We start from the raw sequence: 16,288 nt of genomic DNA, 5'->3' as shown, positions 1-16,288 counted from the left end.
AACATCACCGGACCTCAGTTATTCATCTTTAAAATGAAGGGATTCCCTAGATAAACACATCTAGAGTCTAAGAAGTTGAAGTAGACATTTTCAATGAATGAAAAGGTAAATAAAGCTAAATGTATTTCCCACCAGTTCTAGAAACAGTTTTTATAGATAAGGAGAAGTGGCTAGACTTGACTACTCACTTCAAGACATCTTGCTTTGAAAGGAAGACTCTAAGTAGATTCTTTTGGATTGTTTTATCATTTTGATTGTATAAAATGATACTTTGTAATATTACAAAGTAAAGAGATACAGGAGACCCTAAGCATTTACTTTTCTGACCGATTTTTGGACTTTTTATGAATGTATACAACATGCAATTCTGTGAAGCATGGATTTCTTAACCCTTTGATAATTTACTAGATCATAGCATTGGTAAAACTGGAATTCAACAATGTGCAAGGAAAAAAAATACCGGAAATGCACATTGTCTTTGATAACTGTTTTCCTATACATTGCCAAAGGTTTTCTTTTTCTTTTTCTTTTCCAGTAAATCCAACCTACTAAAAAAGCCAGGAGGTGACAAGCCATCAAGGCTGGTAAAATAATTATGTGAACCTCAAATCCAGATTTTTTATAGTTGTGGTGAAGCATTTTGAAAGGCTGATGCCAAGTCCAATGCCGATCGACAGATTCCAAGAGTTTTGAGTGGACTTATTTCTCATTATAAAATTATTACTATGCAATGAGTATGTAGCATGTTGTTTTTAAAATAGTCCTTCTTCCTCACTTAAATTTTTTCCTCCAGAAATTTCTAAATTAATTATAAAAGTTATTTATGTTTATATTATACATTTAATTACATAGTATATATAATACTATATTATATTTATTAACTAAATTTATTTTCTAGGATGTTTATGTTAACAAAGATCAATGAGGGGGATTTTCTTATAAAACTGGATTCTAACTGTCACTATTTGCAGACAATATGATACTGTATATAGAGAAACCTAAAGTCTGCACAAAAACTATTAGAACTAATAAGTGAATTCAGCAAGGTAGCAGGATACAAGATTTATATAGAAAGCTGCTGCATTTCTTTATACTAGTAAGTGAAATATCAGAAAGAGAAAGTTAAAAAAATTCTGTTTAAAGTTGCATCAAAAAAATACCTAGGAATAAACTTAACCAAGGAGGTGAAAGACCTTTATGATAAACACTATAAAACACTGACAAAGAAAACTGAAGAAAATTCAAAGAAATGGAAAGATAATCTATGTTCTTGGATGGGAAGAATTAATATTGTTAAAATAGCCATGCTACACTACACAAAGCAATCTACAGATTTAATGCAATCCCTATAAAAATACCCATGATATTTTTCACAGAACTAGGGCAAGTAATCCTAAAATTTATATGGACCCACAAAAGACCCAGAATTGCCAAAGCAATCCTTAGGAAAAAGGACAAAGCTGTATAATCCTTCCAGACTTCAGACAATACTACAAAGCTACAGTCATCAAAACAGCATGGTTCTGGCACAAAAACTGACATATAGACCAATGGGACACAATAAAGAGCCCAGAAATAAACCCACACACATACTGTCAATCTATGACAAAGGAGGTAAGAATATGAAATGGAGAAAAGACAACAGTCTCTTCTACAAGTGGTGCTGGGAAAGCTGGACAGCCACACATGAATCAACGATAGTAAAACATTCTCTCCCACCATATGCAAAAATAAACTCAAAGTGGCATAAACAAAACTACAAAATATTGCCTCACACCAGCCAGAATGGCCATCACTGAAAAGTTCACAAAGGATAAATGCTGAAGAGTGTGTGGAGAAAAGGGAACCCTCCCCCACCGTTAGTGGGAATGTAGTTTGGTGCAGCCATTATGGAAAATAGTGTGGAGATTCCTTAAAAAAATAAAAATAGACTTACCATATGATCCAGCAATCCCGCTCCTGGGCATATATCCAGAGGAAAGTCTATACATGCATCCCAACGTTCATAGCAGCACTATTTACATAGCCAGGATATGGAAACAGCCTAAATCCACTGACAGATGACTGGATAAAGAAGTTGGGGTACATATACAATGGAATACTACTCAGCCATAAAAAGAATGAAACAATGCATTTGCAGCAACATGGATGGACCTGGAGATTGTCATACTAAGTGAAGTACACCAGAAAAAGAAAGAAAAATACCATATGAGATCACTTTTATGTGGAATCTGGAAAAAAAAAAAGACACAAATGAACTTATTTACAAAACAGAATCAGACTCATAGACACAGAAAACAAACTTCTGGTTACCGGGGGGGAAAGGAGAGGGATAAACTTGGAGTTTGCAGATACTATATATAAAATAGATAAACAATAAGGTCTTATTGTATAGCACAGGGAACTATATGCAATATCCTGTAATAGCCTATAATGAAAAAGAATATGAAAAGGAATATATATGTATGATTGAATCACTATGCTGTACACCAGAAACAAATATAACATTGTAAATAGACTGTACTTCAATTAAAAAATAAAATAAAATAACAAAATGGTTTAAAGATCTAAATGTAAGACACAACACCATAAAAGCCCAAGAAGAGAACATAAGCAAAATACTCTTTGACATAAATTATAGCAATATTTTTTTAGATCAGTCTCCCAAAGCAAAAGAAATACAAGCAAAAATAAATGGGACCTAATCAAACATAAAAGCTTTTTGCACAGCAAAGGAAACCATCAACAAAATGAAAAAACCTACAGACTGGGAGAAAATATTTGCAAATGACACAGCTGACAAGGGGTTAGTATCCAAGATATACAAGCAGTTCATACAACTAAATATCAAAACCAACCAACAAACAAACAAACAAACAAAAAAACAAAACCAACCCAATCAAAAAATGGGCAGAAGACCCAAAAACACATTTCTCCAAAGAAGACATACAGATGGCAAACAGGGACATGAAAGAATGCTCAACATCACTAATTATTAGGGAGATGCAAATCGAAACTACAATGAAGAAGTATCACCTCATACCAGTCAGAATGGCCATCATCAAAAAGTCTACAAATAATAAATGCTGGAGAGGTGTGGAGAAAAGGGAACCCTCCTACACTGTTAATGGGAATGTAAATTGGTGAAGCCACTATGGAAAACAGTATAGAGGTTCCTTAAAAAACTAAAAATAGAACTACCATATGAACCAGCAATCCTACTCCTGGGTATATTGGAAAACACCAAAAACTCTAATTTGTAAAGATACATGCACTCCAATGTTCATAGCAGCATTATTTACAATAGCCAAGACATGGAAACACCCAAGTGCCTATCAACAGATAACTGGCTTATGAGTATGTGGTGTATATATACACAATGGAATATTACTCAGCCATAAAAAAGACTGAACCATTGCTATTTGCAGCAACATGGATGGGCCTAGAGAATATTATGCTTAGTGAAATAAGTCAGAGAAAGATAAATACTGTATGATATCACTTATACATGGAATCTAAAAAATAATGCAAATGAATATATATACAAAATAGAAACAGATTCATAGACAAAGAAAACAAACTTATGGTTACCAAAGGGGAAAGGAAAGGGGGAGAGACAAATTAGGAGAATGAGATTAACAGATATAAACTACTATTCATAAAGTAGATAAACAACAAGGATTTACTGTACAGCACAGGGAATTATATTCCATATTTTGTAATAACCTATCTATAATGGAATATAATCTGCAAAAAAAAAAAAACTGAATCCTGTAAACCTGATAGTAATGCAATACTGTAAGTCAATTGTACTTCAATTAAAAAAAACTTGATTCTAGAATTTTCTGACTGATAGTCTTTCCAACTGCAAATGACTTTATCTGATTATTTACCTAGAAAAAGCTATTCTTCAGGGAAGCTGACGACATGCTGAATAAATTCCCTAATACAACTAGAAGGGTTCAGCTGTCTTCCCTAAACATATGAGCAAGGGGTCAAAGAGAAAAAAAAATTTAACAGCCTGAAATCATCACAGTATTTAAACAACTAGAATTTTACTTTATTTCAGAATAAGTTTACAGTTGAAAAAAAGACATTTACTAAAGCCACAACATTATTCATATGGACAAAAACTTTTATAGCAAAACTGTGATATACAAGCATTAGTCATTTGAATACTATACGGTTATAGAAGATATTTAAAAAACGGAAATGATGTATTCCAGAGGCTGTATTAGGCACAATATATATGCTTGTACTGGGTCTGCAAGCATTATACTAGACTTCATTACATGTGATCCAAGAAGTTGCAGAGTTTTCGGTGCTATGTACTGAAAAGATGAAAAGGACTATCAGAGTTACTCTTATGCTGAAAAAGCACGTCTATCAATGCTACAAAATAGGAGCAGCAAGCCAAACCGACAGACAGTTTCTTAGGTTTTAGAAGTTGTAGTGTAACTATGGCTTTTTCATTTTCATTCTTGAGACTGGTTAGCAAGTCTGGCAAGTGGAAAAGAAGACCGTCTACAATAAAACATTAAAGACATCCCTTAAAAGGCATCTGATATTTCACAGGTTCAAAACTGGAAAACAACAACTGAGTTTGTTCTGAGAGCAGAATTGTGAGGTATTAAATAGTCAACAAAAGAAAAAAAAAACAAAAAAAAAAACAAACCCTGCTTCCTGCCATACATCGTTTGGCATAAAAATCTTCATGCAGAAAAGTAAAAACTTCCCAAGTGACATGGTGGAAAAATATTTAAGATAAATGATTAGAATTTACTTTTGGTTTCTGGCAACAATAAAGCATATGGGTCTTTCAAGGACCGAGAAACTGGATATGGCTCTTAGTGTGGAACTTTCTTATGTGTTTTAAAAACATAGGTTGAAACATGTATTCAGGCTGACAGTGTACTCATGCTGATAAAGGTGGTAAAAATAAGGAAACAAAATTGTGTATTTTTCAGAGCATACTACTAACTACGTATAAGGAAGCTGTCTAAAAGATAAAAATGTAGAGCCTAGATTCTCAAAGGTTTTATTTTTCAACTAGCAATTAAACATAAGTGTAAAAATGAGTCATGCAATATTTTCCCCTCAGCTACTGTGATAATGATATGAGGGGAAAGGATTCTCTTTTTTTTTTCTTTTAGATATATAATGCTCACAAGTCATCATGTGGAACTCAAATCACACACAAAGGCAAATCATGAAGAAACGTTAAATATTTCAAAATGCCCATGAAGGCGTGCCAGAAATGATGCTGTTTCTATAGCACAGAGTTGTTGGAGGCCAAAACTAAAGGAGTAGGTGCTACTGCAACTTCTAGGTCTTTAATGCTGCTGTTTTTGTTTGTTTGTTTGTTTTTTGATGGGGGAGATTCAGGACAGGGGTTTCGGTGGTCTCTCAGAAACCATAATTTCTGTAGGTTCAGTGACCAACTTGGATCCATCCCATGCTGTCTTGAACTGTTCAGGGACGGGAAATTCTCTCTGGAAAAAGGCAAGAAGAACAAAGTTATTTCAAGCAAGGCTTTGCAAACAGATGGAAGGCTGATTAGCGTCACTTGATGGACAAATACATTTTATGGAACCCAAACCTGCATCGTGGAGAGATGCATGGTCACGAGTCAGCTCTCTGCCTGCCTGCCAACATCCTCGTTAAAGCTGGCACTTACTAGGGACCAGGCATCCTTCTAAGCACTGGATATATGTGAACTCAGTTCATCCCTACAACAACCTTACAAGCTAGATATTACTGAGATGCCATCTGCAGGGAACTGAGGCCTGAGAGCTTAAGCCTCTGAGCAGGTCAAATTTTAGATAGCCTTTCTTACCCACGACTGCACCAAACCCAAACACACACAGGAATCAACTGGGGATCTTGCTGAAAGCCAGATTCTGATTCAGTAGATCTGGGGAAAAGAATGACAACCTACATTTTCAACAAGTTCCAAGAGGGTGCCGAGGTTGCTGGTCCCCAGTCACACTGCGTAAAGGCTTTATCCTGGTGGTGTCTGTCTATTCTTGGATGAAATATAAAGTTGTATATTGTATGCTTCAAGTTGTATATAAATTTGTTACCCTTCATCCTGCTACCTTCCTCTTCCCATTGGGAAATACATGTGCGGACACCACCCACATACACCACGCCCTAACCCACCCACATGCACAGCCACACTTATATACAAACAAACCCAAAAATGCAGACTAGCTAAAAATAAAAGCAGTTTGGAATCTCTCCTTTCCCCAGTCCCTGCCGAAGAGGATAGAAAAGGAAGATGAGGAGCAGTCCCCTCAGTCCCAGCTTTGAGGCCTCCCTGGACTTCTGTACACACAAACCCCGTGTGATAAACTGGTGCCAGTGCTCATCCGCTGGTGAGATGGGACGTTTCAGTGAAACACACACAGGAACACACTCCTTCCTAGATGCAGGACCTAGCTGTTTCTTTTGGAAGGGCTATTTATTTATTTACTTTAAAGGGAAGGCTCTTTCTCTCATGAGTTCTCCTTGAGTGAAATCTGCAATGGAGTCTTTTTTTTTTTTTTTTTAATGAAGAAGACAAATTTATTTCACAGTTCTGGAGGTTGGGAAGTCCAAGATGAAGGTGTCTGGTGAGGACCGGCTTCCTACACGGCTGTCTTTTTGCTGTGTCCTCACAGGGTGGAAGGCCTGAGAGAACTCCCTGGAGCCCCCTTTTCTAAGGTCATTAATCCCATTCATGAGGGCCCGGCATTTCAACCTAATCACTGCTCAAAGGCCCCCCCCACACCATCACCTTGGGGGTTAGGATTTTAACATATAGATTTTGAGGGGACAGAAACAGTCAATCTACACAATGGAAAGTCTTAAGATGAAGCAAAGAAGCAATAGTCTGAATAACCTAGTGTGTGTGAGTGTGTGTGTGTGGGTGTGTGTGCGTGTGCGCATGTGTGTGCAACCAACATCTTTTCTGGGGAGCTTTTTGATAAGTAAACCAGGCTTGGTGTTGGCTCTCAAGTACCAAGACAGGTAGAAGGCTCCAGAGTGAAGGTACCTCTGACCATAATTGCATTACAGCTGCTCCCGCTCTTTTCCGGGAGTGAAGTGACAGTAATGTGATGACAGATCTTCTTTGGGAGACTGACTCCTTTCAGGATGAATCAGCCCCGCCATCCATTCCCAGGTGACAATGCCCACGGCAGGACCTCTGTACTGCTTCCTGCTACCTCCAACTGGAAAATGTATGAAGAAGGCCACGGACTGAGGGCACAAGATAATGTACCTATAGAAGGGAGACTTGACATTTTCAGCATGAAAGCTCAGGTTTTGAGCTATACTCTTTATATATACTCTTTATACATTCTTTAGGTCAGTGGATCTCAATCTTGCCTCCACATTTGAATCACCTGGGAGGCTTTAACCCATACAGATGTCTGGGTACTACACCCAGGAACTCTTGTTTAATTAGTCTGGAGCGCTCATCCAAAACCCACAGCTTTTCTGAGCAAATCCAGTTCCCATGGAGCTGAGCCTTCTGCTTAAACAGCTGCAAAGGCCAGGAATCACCCTAAGTTCTGGCTTCCCTCTTCTGAAGTTGTTCTGTGTTAGCTTTAGCTCTTCAGTAGTGTTTTTCTTTCTTTCTTTCTTTCTTTTTTTTTTAGGTGGAAAGTCCAAGAGGAGACTCTTCTCGAGCTCAGGGGTAGGCTGTCCAGATACCTAGTGAAGCATGGCCCAGTGCTTGCAGAGTTTTGTTTTTCAGACTTAAACAACGAATTCCAGGCTGCAATAGTTGGTGTGTGCCTGGGCAGTGCTTACTGGCAGGGGGAGGAAAGGGGAACACAGCAGCAATCACGTTGTCTGCCTCAGGAGATTAACCCGAGTGCTGACTGCTGTGTAGACGACCGGTGATTCACCCGCAGGCTGACGGAGGTCCCTCTTACAAGGCGTGCCTGCTAAGTTACACTTTCTCCCACCCTTCCCTGTTTCACGGCTTCCTGGCACAGTTAGCATCAGAGGGAATTATCTCTGGATTTACTTCTCTCTTTCAAGAAGCAACAACTAGTAGGAAGCCATGACTTGCTTCCAAGTAGCAACAATTAGCAGGTCCAACACCCTGCGTGATGCAGAAAATGTATTTATTTATACTTCCTTTTCAATACTTGAGAAGTACTGCTTGCTTATTCTAGAAACCGCTCTGCTGGGGAGAGGAGACAAAGAAAATACATGGTGGCTTAGGCTTGTGTTTCTCTGAAGGGTCACTGGAAGGACCGATGGCATCAGCATCGCCTGGGATATATTAAAACCACAGACTCCTGGACCCCACTCCAAGCCTCCTGAATCCAACTTCTAGGTGCAAAGCTTGGGAGCTGGTATTTTCGTCAAGTTTCCCAGCTGATTCTTATGCTGAGTTTGAGAACCACTGATGTAAGAATCCGCATACAAATAGGTCTACTTATTACTACCTCCTTTCGCTCCCTTTTGTTCCTCCAAAGCATTTCTCCCTCTTTTCTGTCTGCCTCCACCAGAGCAAAAGAAAATATTCAGTCTTAAATAATATGAACTCAGATCACGGTGTACTATTTGATAAGAGCTAGCCCATTAAGGTAATTATTACTAAGATGCCTCGAGAATCACGAGTCCAGGACTGGGCATAGCCAAACTAACAAGGGAGAAGATAAGTGAAAGGCAACTCTCTGGATTCCTCTCCGGCCTGCGAATTCTTCTACAAATGAAGCTCAAAGGTTGGTAAGTGATTAATCAGTCTCTAAGAACGTTAATAATGAAGAATTCTTTACAGTCTTTTAAAAGGTACTTACATAATCACCATCCTGAGGGATAAGTACATTCATTTCAGATGACTTGGCACTCACAATCTCACAGTCTAATGCATCTTCACTGAGGTATATGTGGCAGCCTTCTGTCTTATTAATGGAAATTGTTGGCACTCTCCCCATTACCTGAAATAGAAAAAAAAAAAAAACAAAACAAAAAACAAAAAACTAGGGCCAAAGCAAATAAACAGAAATTCCAATATCCCCAAATAAGTGCAGTCCATGGGCCTAACCAAGCCTTAGGAACAGCTGGGTCAGGGCTGGAGAGACTGGTGAAGGGCCATATCTCCAGGGTGAATTAGTAGGTGTCACTTGGGGACAGAATGAAAGGACCTCACAAGGGGATTCTCAAACCTCAGGGTCTCTTACCTGAGACAAAATAAAGGGACACATTTGAAAACAGCAGTTAAAAGTTTAGAAAAAGCCTCCCCACCCTGTTAGTGGATTTGAAACATATATTTGATTTCATGATAAAAGAAATAAGACGCATTTGCTTTTATGTGTTTAAATTTTTAGTTTTGACAAATCTCTAGGAAACTTGGATTAAAACGCGGACTAATACGGTCATTTAAGAATAAATACATTATTCTGTAATTGAGTAGAGTTTTCCTGAATCTAAGTAAGAAAAAATAAGAAACACTACAATTCTTTTCACGTAAGTCCTTTCCTAGATAAAAACCTCACTGGCTGAATGTGAAACTTAAATAAGATAATGAGTGTCTAGGTATTTTGAAATGTATTAATTTCAGAGTCCCAAACTGGAGACGTGGTTCAGGCCACTCACTGTATAGGTAAGTCGTACTGTACACAAGAGGGGGCGGTTCTTTGTATTGTTACAAATATCAAGTGCTGTAACAATTCTGATCAGTTTTAAATTTCTCTTTTAACAGTCAGTTTTCAGACATTCCCCCGAAATCTCTATAGGGGCAGCCTGTTTCCCCAGTGACCACATTACAACTCTATAATTTTCCTTCTTGTAATGGTAATTGGGGCGATAAAGACATCTCCTCTTTCACCCCAAGAAAAGGCTGGACTGCAAATTAAAGGAGCAACTCCTGTTGCTGGTGAAGGTGATGTAAAGAATTCCTTAGGGGAGTCGAACCAGGTCACCACACTTCTCTGTTTTCTCCTCTCCCTGTAGAAACTGGACACTGAGTTGGAATTGAGCCCCGGTGCAAAAACAAAAAAAAACAAAAAAAAACCACACAAACAAAAAAAACGAAGCAGAGGTAGTTTAAGGTCAGGTGAGCACAGGGCTTTGCCATAAATAAAATAAAATAACAATAATCCATATATCTTTATATCAAGAATGTGCCAGCAGTACTGTTGTGGCAACTTCTAGATTTGTTTATTTTATAATGATGAAGAACATTTCCATGCCGACTAGAACTGCATGAATACCAGGCAAGCAAAGGGAAAGAACTAAACTGTGTGTGTCTGAGGTGAGTCATTTGTGAGACAGAGTGGGGCTGGGTCAAGCCAGCTTGTTATAATTATACATATTAAGAATACATTTCATTTTTGTTTATATAGCACTATATTATGTTAAAAGTGCTAAAACATCTATGTATCGGAAACTCTGAAAAACAGTAGAATTTTTTTAAATAGCCCTGACAAGAACTGTCATTTCCACAGCATTTTGGTCAATACTTCATTAGAGTAAATTATATACATGCCTTTTTCCCTTGTAGCCTGTGAACACTTCGAGAACAGACACTGCTTCATATCAGGAGAACTGGGCTAAAAAGTAGCCCCTCTATTGAGTGACAGGTGACATGTGACCTTGCCTGGGCCAATGCTCTAGCATTTAATACATGCTTCTGTATTAATTTTGTTTTCCTTAAATTTATTTCTCTATAAAATTAAAAAAAATTCCACTTAGTATCTTAGTTTCTTCTTGCTCCCATATTTGTACTATTTTTCTAGGCTAGTTTGCCAAAAAAACAGAATTACTGAACTAAATCAAATGAACTTTCTTTCATCCATGCCATCCCCCCCCCCTTTTAATCTTTTTAACAGTAGCATTGAGGTAAAATGTGTAAACATAAAATTCACCTGTTTTAAGCCACAATTTAATGATAGAGAGTTGTGTAATCTTGACTTCAGTTCAGTTTTAGAATATTTCCTTCATCCTCAAAACATCCCTAATGCCCATTTACAGTCAATCTCTGTCCTCATCCCCAGACAACCATTAGTCTGCTTTTTGTCTCTGTTGTGTCCAGGCCCTTTTAAAATAATTTATTAAATGTTTTAAATAGGTAATGACATTCACTTGATTTGAACATCCAGAAGTTAGAAAAGTATTCAGTAAAATGTCTCTCTCATCTCTGAACCACATGGCCAAGTTCCTATCCCTCTTGGCTAGATAACCATGCTTTATCTTCCTAGATTATTTTAAGGCCCATAGCCTTAGAAATGATCTATTTCAAACATAGAAGCATACAAAGAATAATATAGCAGATACATATATACATCTATGTCTGCTAAACAGCTTTAGCAGAGTTTAACATTCTGGCTCATTTGCCTTTTTTTAGGATTATAATCTTACAATATAGTTGAGGCCCCCTCTATACCACCCACCATCTCACTGGCCGCTCCCCTTCCCACCACAGATGTAACTTGCTCTTCTGAATTTTGTATTTCCATTCACACCAGCTCTGTCTCTTGTTTAAGGTGGCCTTGAGCCCTAAGGATATTTAACATGTGTGCATTATTTTGCATGTTGCTGATCTTTATATAAAAGAGACACATTATACAGTGCCTGCTCTTCTGTAATTTGCCTTTATAGCTCAAGGTTGCTTCTGAGATCTACCTATTTTTACACATGTAAGTGTAGTTCATTTTAACTACTGCACAGTATTCTACTAGGTGGATTTATTTATTCATTTACCAGCTGGTGGACATTTAAATTGTTTTTGTTTTTATTGCCATTATGAATAATACTGCAATAAACATGTTTACACCTCTCATCAACATATGTATTAGAACTTCTTCAGTATACAGACCTAAGAGTGGAATTGCTTGGTCATGGGCTATGAATAGCTCTGATTTTATTAAATGGTGCCAAATTTGCTCTTCACAGTGAGTGTAACAGATTTACTCTCCCAACACTAACGTATTAGGGTTCCCATTGTTCAATTTCCATAACAACTTTTGTACCACCAGACTTTTTAATATACAGGCAGTCCTCGAGTAACATGGCTCTGATATGCATGAATTTCAGCTAACATGCCCCTTGCAAAGTAAGGAAACCTGAATTCAAAACTGATGAGTGTAAAAAGATATATCTAATTGTGGTATTAATTTGCATTTCTACTTCTGTTGGGTAGGTTATGCATAATTTCATATATTTATCAAATACTTCCTTATCCATTTTTCTATTAGTTTGCTAGTCTTTTTCTTATTGATGTGTACTAAGTTCTTTATAAATTCTGGTTATAAATACTTTTTGATTATCTGCATTGCAAGTATCTTTCTTCAATCCATGGCTTGTCTTTCACCTCTGTATATGATGTCTTCTGTTGAACACATAACTTTAATTTTAATGTCATTAAATTCGTCCATCTTTTTTTGTTATAGTTTGTGCTTTTTAACCCTAATTAACTTCTTTTCTACTCTGAGGCCATAAAGATTTCCTCCTGTATTTTATTCTCAAAGTTTAAAAGTATTTCTTTTGACAATTAGGACTTTACTTCTATGCATGGTATGAAGTAGGAATTTGATGTTTTTTTTTTCCCCACAGGGATGGTCCTAAAATACACCTCCATGTGTGCATCCCTCTAACGAATGTACTAATCTAATTAAAGTGGCAGTGGTGAAAAGCCTAGTAAAACAGAAGAGAAAGCTCTATAAAATGAGAAGCCAATTTTAACAAACATTATCAGGAAACATCAAATAAGGGGTCATTAACAACATGAGAAGAGTGTAATCAAAGTTAGTAGTTACAGTTGGCCAAAGAGAGAAGTCCTTTTGTTTGTGGTATAATATAAAATGCCATTTGGCTAAATCAAAATTACTAAAGCAGTGCAGGTTTTTTTGTTTTGCAAATTCAATCTCAATCCTACTTTCCAGGTGGTTTTTCTGATAATCTCATTGCCTCTTCAGAAAAACTTTTCTTCCTCTTTACCCAGAACCAGTTTTTCCTGAGGGGGAAAAAATTCTCTTTGGTATGGTACTATTATGCTTGGAGAACCTCTTAGTATTTTGGTTCACTCATTCATTGATCCATTCCCATTACTCACTCATCAAACATTTATTGGACACCTACTACGTACAGGTACTGTATGAATTTCTGGAGCTGTAAAGATTAATTAGCTGCTCTTGAAATAGAAATGGTAAACCAGTAATTGCTGTGCGAAATAGGATGTGTTGTAAGAGGCTGAAAAGGAGAAATTAACGCTGTCTAAGAAGTAAGAGAAAGCTTCAGAGAGGAGGTGAAGACAGAGCTGTGTCTAGAGGGAAAGAGAATAGGAATTTTCTAGGTGGATATAGCGGTCCCCTTGCAAGCAGAGTGGATGATCTGGGTAAAGCCACAGTGGGGGCTGGGCGTGGTTGAAATGGCCACTTACCTGCATTTGAATGTCCTTAGAGTTGATCACTTCCACAATGCCCACCACATTGTCGAACACCAGGCCAAACTTCTTACAGTTGTCTAGGAAAAAAAGAAAAAAAAACCCACTCTACTAAATACATACAGTGGATTTATACAAAGCAACTTATCATAGTAAATACAGACCCATAGTTCTGACCTACCAATTGTGATGGAATTTATTTTCCCTTTCATCTGTAGAGTAGACTTGCTGCATTTGAAAATGTAAGCCACTTGTCTCAGTTCAGTCTCTGAAATCACAAGGTCATTCCTGCCCTCTTGGTACTCCTAAAATTAAAACATATGGAAATATTAAATATACAGGTGTATAGAAAAATTAAGTCATTTGCATGGTGAAATTACTATGGAGTTCAGCATTCATTAATTACAGCTTCTCAATGTGTTCTTTCTTTTGGAACCATTTTCTTACAGACTAAACTAAACCACAGGCCTGACTTTGTCATCGAAATGCTGCTTGGAAGCAGGGATCAGTGTTCATTTGCAAACAGGAATCAGGCACCCAGCTGGTGGGTGGGGGCTGGAGCAGGGATGTGAGAGATTTTTGTTGAGTCTGGATGCTGAGTCTGGACTTGACGCTGAAGCAAAAATCTGCAAATAGAGATTAAGCAAATAGGCTAGTAAGGGTCACAACAGAGATCTAAGTCCCAGTGTATTTTTAGAGCATGACAACTATTCTGGGGACTTTGTTCCTCAATCTTTAGGGAAGCCCCTTGGATTGGCAGGGGGCACCAGCTTCCACCCACAGTCAAAGTGTCTTTGTCCTGCTCAGACTGGTGGGTTGAAGCGGTAAGTTCTACCAGCACCTCTGTCAGTGAAGAGAGTGAAACATCCTACAGTAGATCAGAATGGGGGACAGAAGAAAAGCTTATGGAAAGAGCAGTCAAATTCATGGAGACCAAAAGGAGAAAGGCAGTTGCCAGGGGCTGAAGTGAGAGGCAATGGGGAATTACTGTTTAAGGGGTACAGAGTTTCAGTTTTACCAGACGGAAGAGTTTTGCGGGTAGACGGCGGTAATGGTTGCACAGCAGTGAGAATGTACTTAATGTCACTGAACACGTACTGAATACCGCACTTGAACGTTCAAATGGTAAATTTTGTGCTGTGTGTATTTTACCACAATTTATAAAATAAATTTTCGAAAGTTAAAGATGAGAATGCATGAGAATAATGAAAAACAAAAAAACATTTATGGAAGTATCCAGAAAGGCCCTGGGTTCTATTCTAGCCAGTGACTTTTGCCTCTGTCATGTCACTTAGAAATCCTTAAGACCTTGGCGAACAGTTGAGTCATCGTCCCTTTTGTTGGAGCGCGTCAGGAATAAAGGTTAAAGGGCTTCACTCACTACTCTCCATTTCTTCCCTTCCAACTCTAAGACAGGGGCATGTTTCTTAGGAGGATGAGACTGGGGAGACTTGGGGCTTGGACTGTGGCTTTTGGTAGGAGATGGAGTCTGTCCTCCTTGAGTCCGTAGACTGGGATTCTTGTATGTCTTCTGGTCATCTGTAACGTGCCGGAGCCCTGGGAAGTTAACACATAAACACATTTCTTGATATTTTATGCAAAGGGAAATGTCCCTAACTTCTGGGATCAGCAAGATGTAAACAGCACGTGAATTCTGGGTAATGCTATTTTCCTAACAGTCCAGTGTTTTCTCAAGCTTACTATGCAGAGTCCGAGACCTGCATAAGTTTACAGTTAATAGAAGCACCCTAAGTATTTTTTAACTTTAGGAACCTCTTCTTGAAGGAGATAAGATGACAGATAAAAATTCTGCAAAAAGCAAACCATCTTGCCAGAAAGGATCCTGTGACTTACTTCTGATATGGCTGAATCACTCCCATGACAGATTCCATCAGACATAGCTTAAAAAGTTCGGGCATTCCAGTAAGCCTATGTCAGCGAATGGAATCCACTTAAGGGTTGTGAGTCCCTTTCCTTCCTTTGCAGATGAGGGGACAAAGCAGCCAGTTGGAGCCAGAGAAATAGCTGGAATGTTTGGTTCTTAGCTCCTAGCCCAGCATGTAGGAACACTTACATCATCATTCCTATTACCCATGCAAAGCAAAAATATATTTGCATAAAGTTTCCGGCAACACTTTTTGTACACTGCTTGAGGACTGAGGTTCTATTGTTTGTCATTTTTATTTCACTTGATCTTGATACCTTGGCTTAGCTGGGGATGAAGCATCAGAACCGGAAGTAGTGATGCAGTGAGGTGGTCAATTCAGAACCCAGACTCTCCGAGTTCTTCTTTCTGATCCACCCAACAGCCCACTGAGCTCATCTACCTTGAGACGAAGAACACACAGCTCCCTGCCTACGGGGGACTCGGGTGGAACCATGTAGCCATCACTGTGGGCACCGGGAGATCTGTGTGCCTGGAGCCAGAGGGAGATTGCCTCAAGGCCTGGTTTTCTCACCCTTTGTAATCGCTTCCCCTTGGTTAAGTTGTGCAAATAAAGCTGAGCGTGAAGGAGAGGACCCCTCTTTCCTGTCTTCACTCTCAAAAAGTGGAGGTGGCCCTGGAGGAGGTGGAGGAGGTGGGGGTGGAAGAAGGCCAGGCCCAAGGGAGAGGACAGACAGTGCTGACGCAGTTGACGCCACTGGACCCTGTGGGAGAGAGAAGACAGAAAGTGTTCTATTGAGACTGATGCCCTTGCTGAGAGCTGGGATTCTGCCTACATCACTCAGAACCTACTGCCAATGAGGGTGTGGGGTTCTCGATTCACAGAGGGCACCCAGGGGTACACCTGTGCATCATGGATCTGTTTAGGAAGACCTGGGACCGAGTCGGGGTTTGCCTTGGGAACACGGAGCATAACACAGCTGTACGGCCCTGTTAGTAGACACTGCATGTCCAGGATT

At 38.8% G+C, this 16,288-nt stretch overlaps 1 protein-coding gene across 5 annotated transcripts in view; it reads right to left on the bottom strand.

Moving 5' to 3' along the window:
• Positions 1–4,038: 4,038 nt before the first annotated feature.
• Positions 4,039–16,288, bottom strand: part of CAP2 (cyclase associated actin cytoskeleton regulatory protein 2) — a 115,016-nt gene continuing 102,766 nt past the window's right edge. For 2 of the 5 annotated variants that reach the window (XM_074348142.1, XM_074348143.1), the window contains 6 exons: positions 15,844–16,033; positions 14,766–14,941; positions 13,566–13,689; positions 13,382–13,464; positions 8,799–8,939; positions 4,039–5,492 (listed from right to left, as the gene is read on the bottom strand). In XM_074348142.1, the coding sequence (XP_074204243.1) occupies positions 5,382–5,492; positions 8,799–8,939; positions 13,382–13,464; positions 13,566–13,689; positions 14,766–14,941; positions 15,844–16,033 (825 nt within the window). In that variant the 3' untranslated portion in view covers positions 4,039–5,381. Of the gene's footprint in view, positions 5,493–5,938; positions 7,265–8,798; positions 8,940–13,381; positions 13,465–13,565; positions 13,690–14,765; positions 14,942–15,843; positions 16,034–16,288 lie in introns of all 5 variants that reach the window. The other 3 variants (XR_012500982.1, XR_012500983.1, XR_012500981.1) reach the window with 3 other exon arrangements.

The sequence above is a fragment of the Camelus bactrianus genome, chromosome 20, assembly GCF_048773025.1.
Source record: "Camelus bactrianus isolate YW-2024 breed Bactrian camel chromosome 20, ASM4877302v1, whole genome shotgun sequence".
NCBI classification, from domain to species: Eukaryota; Metazoa; Chordata; class Mammalia; order Artiodactyla; family Camelidae; genus Camelus; species Camelus bactrianus.
Note: the sequence above shows the minus strand (reverse complement) of the source record. Positions and strands in the feature narration are given on the sequence as shown.